We start from the raw sequence: 9,627 nt of genomic DNA on the forward strand, positions 1-9,627 counted from the left end.
AATGTCTAGTTTATTTGCATTTGACAAATTCAGAGAAAATACTCTGTCATCTCTCTCATCTTGGTCTCATTAGTATTTAGAAAATTCAAATTTAATGATGCAATCTACTTCTAGGGGTATTTATCATCCCTTTCTGTTTATTTAACATATCCTTTAGAGTTAGGTTTGATCTTTCTGTAGATCTGCCTGCCCTGTAGGATTTTGTAGTATACTTGTAATATGCTTTACATTATAATAAGCAAAAAACTGTTCCATTTTCTTATAGACATATGCTGGACCATTGTCTGTCTTTATTTGTGCAGGTATACCCATGATGGCCATAACTTCTAGCAAATATGTGATTATCCAATCAGCCTTTCCAAACTCAAAGCAGTTGCTCATTGAAAACCTGAATAAGTATCAATAGCGTGGTGTACATATTTTAGTTTTCCAAATTCTACAAAATGGAACACATCCATCTGCCATACTTCATTCCTTTGAATACCATTTGGGTTACTTGGTAGTGGTGTTTGGTTGTATACAGAACAAGTAGGACATTTCCTTATAATTTCCTTGACTTGTTGCTATGTAATGGAAAAATCCTTGACATGATGTTTTCTTTATGAAATTCTGAGGCCTTCAGTACATTTCCAATCAATAATTGATCGATTTCTGCATTACCTTGTGCTAAAGGACCTGGTAGACCCATATAGAATCGGATGTGTGTTACGTATATGGGAAGATGCCTATTCCTGATTATATCTTGTAACTGAATAAATAATAAGTCAATTCTGTGTCATCTGGCATAAATTCAGCGGTTTCAATATACAAAACAACGGTTTCTACAAATTGTGAATCAGTAACTATGTTGATTCTTTTCAATCCTTTAGTACCAGGAGAACAGCATATAATTCTGACTTTTGAACAGAATAATAAGGGCTTTGATACACTTTACTTGAATTTTCTGATTTGTAACTTGCCTTTCCTGATTTATTTGCATCACTATAGAATGTAGGGGCTCCAGTTATTGGTGAAAGGGAAGTAAGATAATCTTTAATTAGAAAATAAAAATAATTCAAACAATAAAATCAAGCTATTGGGTGAAGCATATCTATTGCTTTATTACTGATAAATGCATATAGAAAATCACTAGTAACTACTTCATAATGAAAATTTTCAACCATACATTAGAATGTCAGCATTTAGTTATGGGCCTGCTACTATTGCTTACACTTTCAACCGGGTCTGATTTTAATTGACATGCAAACCCATTGATTCAGAACTGTGGAAAAGCCATGATACATGCACAGCTTCAACTGAATATGCCAAATTCCTCAGAGATGCGGTCAGGCACACTGCATCTTCTACAGGGCTACTTCTAAACATAAACAAGTCATAAAAGATAAAACTTAAGACTTCTATTTAGTTCTAAAAGGCTTAGCTGGAAATCCTGGCCCTTTGAGGGTAAAGAATAGGTTTAAAGCCCTGGGAAAAAGGAACTGAGATGAGTGTCTTTACGAATCAGTACGTTTTGTTGTCAGTAACTCACTTACTGAGAGCTATGGGGTTGGTGAGGGTACATACGCAGACTGATTTCTGATTCACATTAGTGAACAGCTCCCCAGGGAAAATTAAGGAGCAGAGTTACAACAAAGTAAACTCAAGCAGTAGGGCCCTGAAATTTAGCATAGCCCTCTACATTTTAAAACTCTTGGCCAAGGGGTTCTTCCAAAATGGTATAATAAATAGTCCAGCAATGTTCCAAATAAACTAGAGACGTGCACCATGAGAATGTAAACCCCTGGAGGCGGGAGGGCCTCTTCATAGTTTTCATATCACAGGTACATAAAGAGTAAACAAAAGCCAACAGGAATATTGAATACTAATTAGCCACATACTTTGAGATCACAAAATCTCATAGCATAGTTTTACACTCAGAACCATAAACATGGAAAGGGTAAGAACACCAGCACCACTTCCTGCCCTGAACATGCACTGTGTCTCTTCTTCAGCTTCTCTCTAAGCCCCACCCACTGTTCTGCTCTTCAGGAAGACTCGGAGAGTGCAGGTGTGGTCACCTGTGGCATCAGGGCCCTGTGCCCCGCCTTCTTCATGTCACGTGATGTCCCTCCAGCTCCACCCACACGGCTGAGCCTGTTTCTAGGCTTGGGGAAAACACACTGATGCATGTAGGGGTTAAAGAGAACCCTGATGTTATGCAGCCTGGCTTCGAGGGGTTTATAGAACAAGACGCACAGAAAGAACCCCAGATGAAGAAAGTGGGGTGAACTGCTCTCAACAGTCAACCCTTCTGAGTATACGCGTACTCCTTATTGTTCGCGCTTTTCTTTAAGTTTGAAATGGAAATCTGAACAACACGTTTTAAAAACCGTGGGGGTGTTTTCATAATGACCCCATTTCCATTCTGAGCTGAGAGGCACGTTGCTTTAGGCTGTGAAAGGATAGCTTGGAGGTGTCAGAATGCCCCATTTTGAATCTGAACTCAGCGGCCACTTTCCTGCTCTGTGACCTCTGAGGGGCCATTTCACCATCGTGTGCTTCTCTGTCCGTCTGTCCAAATGGGCCTGGCTACAAGGACAGCCCCTGTTGGGTTGTATTTGAGAGGCAAATAAGGTCCGTGGGCAGCTCTTAGGGAAGCATAACACGGGTTAACCCTCAGGAAATGGGCTTCACCATGCTTGTGAGGAAAAGCTGCAGAGCAAGAAGGAGTGACCAGGGTCAAGAAGATTCTATGCAACCTTACCGTACGTGACCAAGTGTCATGAGCTATTTATCAAACCTGCACTACAGTGTTCAAATACAGACAGATCCAGAACCAGGGCTCAGAACAGGCAGTTCTCCTGTCTATTAAATGGGGACTGAATGGCAGCAGCATTGCAAAGAGGTGGTAAATGAAAGACTCTAAAGCAAATATTAGGGTATTTATATTACAGACAGAAAAATAACACCAGACCTTTCCGTGAAGGCACACACACAAATGCATTTCAGATATTACCCTTGCATGGCGCAGCCTGTTTGAATAAGGTGACTTTTAGAATGCTTCTCAGACAATGCTCTAGTTTGCTTTTCTGTTGCTGTAATGAACACCATGACCACTGCCAACTTACTAACAAGTTCCTTAGTGGCTAACTTCTACCTGGTGTTTGCTAGGCTTTCTGACACACCCCAGATCACCTGTTCAGAGGTAGCACCACCCACAGGGAGCCCTGTGACATCATCAACCACCAAGACAATTCTCCCACAGACAGGGCACTGACCAATCCCATCCGGACAATCCCTTCGTTGAGATTCCCTCTGTGTGGAGTAACATCCTGTTAAACGGCTCTGGGAAGCTTTTACCCTGTTATTTTATTAGAGTAAATTCTTTGCCCTGGAATTTCTGGGTCAAACGCTGTGAATAGCTTCAGCTTCTTCCCCACCCACCAAATGCCTCCATGAAGTTGAATCAGTAAATCTCCCTAATGCCTGATCCTGTGCGTACACCACGAGACACTGTGCTAAGAAGACAGAAGGCTGTAACAGGGTTAATTCTCTCAACTTCAGTGGGAAGTGGGATGGACTATTAGCTGCCTCTTACAGATGAGGAGACTGAGTACCCGAGGTGTGTTTCCACGCAGCTGAGGACTTGACTGAGCCAAGGTAAATGTTAGCCCATACTTCACAACCCAAAAGCACCCATACCTGCCACATGCTATTACTTCTTTCAGGGTCTGCCAACCTGAGCATCCCCAAACTATTGTCTGCAATTCTTCAATGAATTCCCTGTTTATGGAATTTTACTTTATTTACTGCTTTTCTTAAATTCACAACTCCCTGTGAAATAGCTCATGACACTTGGTTACGTACGGTAAGGTTGCATAGAATCTTCTTGACCCTGGTTCTCTGCGGCAGAGCGGTCTGTATTTCTGTCGGCCCAAAGCAGAAATGAGAGATTCCGCTGGCTCTGGCCTCTGCTCAGCAGGAACACCGAGTTAGCTGTCCTGAGAACCTTCACTCACTGCTTGCTGGTTCGTACCATCTCATCACTGTCACTATCAGGGAGCCACGCCCACATGTAGATGAGAGTGCCTGTCTTGACATGCTAATTCCCAAGATCTAGGTCTGTGCTGCCCCTGCCTGGCACAGGCACACATGGAGGGCAGCTGTGGGAATCTTTGTCTACTTAGGAAGCAATCTGCTTGGCTCTCCGATTTGGTTAGTTTTCTGGAAAACACGTCTTAAATTATAAGGCTGCTGTCTTTCCATAGAAACAAAGGTGGTGTGCTGCTGGGCATGAGCATAGCTGCCTTCCAAAGAAACAACGGTTGACATCCAATCTGCAAAGCAGCGCTTCTCCCCATCATTGTGGTCCACATCTCTGCATCCCCATCACTGCGGTCCACATCTCTGCATCCCCATCACTGCGGTCCACATCTCTGTATCCCCATCACTGAGGTCCACATCTCTGCATCCCCATCACTGCGGTCCACATCTCTGCATCCCCGTCACTGCGGTCCACATCTCTGCATCCCCGTCACTGCTGTCCACATCTCTGAAAATCTCTAGCCATCTTGCTGAACTTTTCTCCAGTTCTCCATGTTTCCTCTCTATGCTTCTCTGGATATTTTTTTTCTTTCCTGTTGGGACCACTTTACCCCCGACTGTCTCCATCCTTCTACCTTTCAGGGCTTAGCAATAAAGGTGATTTCTAAAAATAAAGATGCTTCTGGGTCCACTCCACACAAAGTCACCAGGACTGGGGCAGCACCATCTGCCTCTCTCTGCTGTGCAATTATCTTGATTTGGGTCACTTAAGTTTAACTCAATTCTCTTGCGAGTCTACAAAGTAAACATTATTATCTTCCATTTCATTAGGTCAGAAACTGAAACTCAGAGTGTCAGAAGCATATCCCAGTTTGTGATGAACAAAGCCACAGTGGAAGACGATTGTTCTTAGATAGCCTGGCGCTCTCCCCCACGGCACCCTCCTCTCCTCCCTCAGCCCAGCCAACACTTGTTTGAAACAAAGACGTTGCTCACTGTCCACCAGAGTCAACAAAGCCACCTCCTATCCTGAGGGATGTGTCATGATTCAGAGGAAAAGCCCATGGCTGTTCTCTGCAGCGTCTGCTCACTAGGATCCCAGGCTGGCAGAGGTAACACCCACTTCCGTTTCCACCACCTGCCTTCACTTACCCAAGAGGACCAGGAGGGCTCTCAGTGTTGGGACCCTAGAGCTCATAGTGGTGTTCTGTTCTGGCTCCCGAGAGAGCAGCCAAGTGAGCCTAATAACCCCAGCTTCAGGGATGGGAGCCGAGCCCCACGTGACTGACAAGGAAGGAAGCTCCAGCCACAGCGGGTTCCTCTTGGCCCTCTGCAGGCGGGGTGGGTGGGTGGGAGTGGTGAGGGAAGTCCCTGTTATTTGGTCTGCAGGGTAGTGCGAAGTTAGCATATGCTGATGAGGGTCCACCGCTGGACGCTGAAGCAGTCACTATAAGTACTCTGGCTCTCTCCGTAGCTCTAAGACTGAAGCATCACTTCAGGTGGATTTCTTTCCCAAAGGCTCCCCGCTGGCAAGTCTTAAAGCAGGACATCGCCTGCTGTGTAGAGAAAGCCAGACCTTGAGCCAGACCTTGAGCGACCTCTCAGCCCTAGGGTAGGAACAGTAGTGTTGGCCTCTGCAACCTCCCCTTCAACCCTGACTCTGTAGCTACACCACGGGTGCTTCAGAATCTGGGAGGCCTTTTATTCTCCTTTGAGAATGACAGGCTTGGCTGCTGTTTTCTTGGGCTGCTAGGGTCAAAACCAGGACCTCCAGCTTGTGAGACCAAGACTAGCTCTGGGCTACATCTCTGACTCCTGTTCTGTTCTGTTTTGTTTTCCAGAGATAGCTCATTGTGTAGCCCAGGTTGGACTTAAGCTTTTGATCACCCGCTGAGACCTTTTTGTGCTGTATTTACAGATGTATGAAACCAGGTCCAGCTGAACGACAGTTTAGATGCCCACACGAAAGTAGATGAGGGTTGTGAGCGGAGTCAGAAGCACTGAAGCGTGGGCATAAATGGTGTCTAAAAGGAACTCGTGATGAAGAAGAATGTGTGCTTCTTACCGTACAGCAAACAGCAGGGTCTGTTCATACATCAGTGGGGGACACCACCTCATACTTTAAAGGGCAAGAGTATGAAGTAAAATTCCTGACTCCAGCTCATAACAGTCACCCACATGGTGACCTCTCTGCAGTTGGAGTGTGGCACACTTCTGCACTGACGGAAGAGAGTGTGGACTTCCTAGTCAAGCTTCTAGACCTCAAGTCTCGCTGCCTCTCCCGGCTCAGCCAGCTGACTTGAGGATCCAAGTACAGTGGGTAAGCAATGTTACTTTTTAGGTGCTAAATCCACATAATAACAAGTGTGGAGCCTCCGACTGAGCTGGCAGAACATGGCCTATCCACTGGGCTCCCCTGTCAAACCTCTAAGTGGCAGCCAACTACAGCAGCACTTTCTCCTGTCCCTGGTGCTCTCTGAGGATGTGACAGTTACTTGACCCCATCACAGCCTCCTGTGTTGACTGTCAGTTCTGACCAGAGAGGAAGAAACCAAACCACAGTCTACACAGAGGTATGTGTGAGAGCGAGGCTTGAGCGTCCCAGTCAGCAGCCTGTGTCACCATCCTGCCTGCCTCTGACTACTGATGGAGACCCAGATGTCTACACAGAGGTGGTCAGACTACCATGTTGGACAGATGTTCATTAGATCCTTTGGTGTGGTCACTTTTGCTCCTTCCAGGCATGAAAGAACAAGAGGTTGCATCAGGAGCAATGCAGTTTGATCATTTTAGCAGCCTAAAAATGTCCTATCTTCCTACCTCCACACATAATAGCAAATTTATATGGTCTTAATGTATAATCCCATGTGATGCTGCTGCTGCACAACGGTGAGAAAGTTTCAGGCCATCTTGGGCTCCATGGTGAGACTCTACTATTGCTGTGGAATGATGAAGATTTTTCACTCATATTAGTTTAGTAAAACATTGATTGACCAGTAACCAGGCAGGACTTACAGGCGGGGCAACCAGACTAGGAGAATTCTGGGAAGAGGAAAGACAGAGATGCAGTCATCATCCAGAAGCAGAGGAAGCAAGATGAGAATGCCTTACTGAGTATAGGTACCAAGCCACATGGCTAAACATAGATAAGAATTATGGGTTAATTTAAGTTATAAGAAGTAGTTAATAATAAGCCTTAACAACAGATCAGTTTATAATCAATGTAAACCTCTGTTTATTTTGGACTGAATGGCTGTGGGACCAGGCAGGACAGGAACTTCCATCTACAAATGTTGCCCAATGTAAGGAAAAAATTTCCCCCAAAAAGCCTGAGAAAGCTTTTAAAAAAGGATTCTAGACAGACAAGAACAGAGTCAAGTACAACTTCTGGGTAAACTCAAAGGTCAAAATAAAAGCAAGAATTGAGTGTGAAGCTCAGTGGTAGAGCATGTGCCTGGCAAGCCCAAGGCCCTGGGTTTGAACCCCACACCCCAACAATTAAAATGCTCACACTTGTTTCTCTAAACACATATGAACTCCAAAATAATTCTTCTTATTAATGGTGCATAGGAAAAATATTTCACTTACTCTGAGAGGGCTGTAAGAAATTGTGAGAGCTTGAGAGATGGCTGGGTGGTTAAGAGCACTTACTATCCATGCAGAGGACCCAGGTTCATCGCCCAGCACCCACATGGTGGCTTACAACCACCTACAACTCCAGTGCCAGGAGACCCAGCAACAAGATGGAGCAGGTGGTTCTATGTTGACATAAATGCACTCATTTTCCAATTTCCAAGTGTCTCCACATGGCAAGTTAACACAGACAGCAGCCTGCCTCCTGGCCCTCCTCCCAGGGCACAACCTGTCCCTGCTACCCAGGAAGGCACGCAGCTTCGGCAACTTCTGCTTTTCACTTGCTCTCACTTCCTGAGCTGGAGAGCTGAAGCCTGCTGGTTGCTAGGCTGGAGAAAAAAAAAATAAAACACAGAGCCTGAAGATGCCTGCTAGGCTCAAGCCGGCAATGATTGATTGATACCTCTAAAGACAGAGCCTTTGCCCTTCTGCTATGCCACGCTGCCCCCAGCAGGAGCAGCTGCTCTATCTGATATGGCTGTCGTGCATAACCCGTGGTTGTGTCTGTTGCAGGTGTCATGGTGGCTCCCACTACACTAGCTCATGAGTGTGTGAGAGCAGAGTCAGAACCTCACCTGGTGACCTACACAGCTGGGGCTCAGTATCACAACTTCTTAATGTAGGAACCAAAGCCTGGCCCAGCTCGCAGAGTCAGGTTCAACAGGCAGGAATGGGCTGGAACTTAGCTGAGGCTAAAGAGGTCACCTCACCAGGAGTCAGAAGAGAGGGTACCACTCCAGCAGTCATGATGCTCTGCCCTGTGCCCAAGCTGCTGCTTACCTCCAACTTCATCATGCCAGAGAGTCTCCTGCCCTCCTCCTGTGTCCCCAGCCCTGCCCCATACACCTTCAGGGCAAGGTGGGAGGAACCGTCAATTGCCAGTGTTAAGGGATATTAGCAAAAGCAAAAGTGGGCTGTTAGATTGACTGAGAGCGCATCATCTAGTGATTAGAAGTATCCAGGTCACAACCACCTCTAACCACCCAAAATGGTTGGCCATACATGGGCTACAAGGTAAATCTTAAAAATGTCAGAGGACTGTGACATAAAGGTCCTTTTCCTTAGCACAGTAGAATGGAGTCAGGACTGTGGCAGCAATGAGAAGCTAAAGTTCAGCATATTGGGAAATTCAAAAACATTTTTAAGTGATGCTGAGGTCAAAAGCAGCTGGAATCAAATGGTGATGAAAACATTACATATCAAATTTCATAGAACATCAGAGTTAATAATTAGAAGGAAATATGTCGGTGCTAATGCCTAAAAGAAAGGCAAGAGATTGCATGCTAGTGTGTGAGCTAGCACTCAGGACACAGGGGCAAGAGGGTTACAAACACCAAACCAGCCAGGGCTATTCAGCAGGATCCTATCTCAGTAGAGCAAAAAGACCAAAACAAAAAGGGAAAGATGGGCAGAGAAAGCAAAGAGCTGCAGAGCTAGTGTGACAGGTGATAAAAACACGCCCTTTCTCTCCCCGCCACCCCCTCAAGAATAAATAAAAATAGGAAAGCATAAAATAATGAGGCAGAGATGAAAGACTCAGCAGGAAGGACCAGCAAACTCTAGTGTCTTTCTCTAAGAAAACTAATACTATGACAAACTTCTCAAAGAATGGATTCAAAGAGAAAAGAGTTTACAAGCATAGGGTATGAAGAAGAAGGGTGAATACAAATACAGGAAACACCAATCATGCGCTGCTGGTATTATTAACAATCTTAAGCCAATAGATATAAAAACTTGGGGGAAGTGAACACAATCTCAGGAAAATATAACTTCCTGAAACACACGAGAGACACAGGAAGCAGGAAAACCCGGCACCCTTCAACAGATGGAACCAAGTAGTTAAAAGCTTTGAGTTTTTAGAGTTTAAGTTTAGAGTTAAGTAAAAGATTAGAGTTTAAGTTTAAAAACTTTAAAGAGTTTTAAGAAAATTTTAGAAACTTTTTTTAGGAGCAAAAACTCCACTGTTAACAA

At 44.9% G+C, this 9,627-nt stretch overlaps 1 protein-coding gene across 2 annotated transcripts in view; it reads right to left on the minus strand.

Annotated features, from left to right (window-relative positions):
- Tmem273 (transmembrane protein 273) overlaps positions 1-5,291 on the minus strand; it is a 31,988-nt gene extending 26,697 nt beyond the window's left edge. For both annotated transcript variants that reach the window (XM_050140604.1, XM_050140603.1), the window contains exon 1: positions 5,176-5,291. In XM_050140604.1, coding sequence (XP_049996561.1) covers positions 5,176-5,221 — 46 coding nt within the window. In that variant the 5' untranslated portion in view covers positions 5,222-5,291. The remainder of the gene's footprint in view (positions 1-5,175) is intronic.
- Positions 5,292-9,627: the final 4,336 nt, after the last annotated feature.

This window comes from Alexandromys fortis, unplaced genomic scaffold, assembly GCF_014885135.2.
Source record: "Alexandromys fortis isolate MF-2015 unplaced genomic scaffold, M_Fortis_MF-2015_v1.1 scaffold_46, whole genome shotgun sequence".
Taxonomy (NCBI): domain Eukaryota; kingdom Metazoa; phylum Chordata; class Mammalia; order Rodentia; family Cricetidae; genus Alexandromys; species Alexandromys fortis.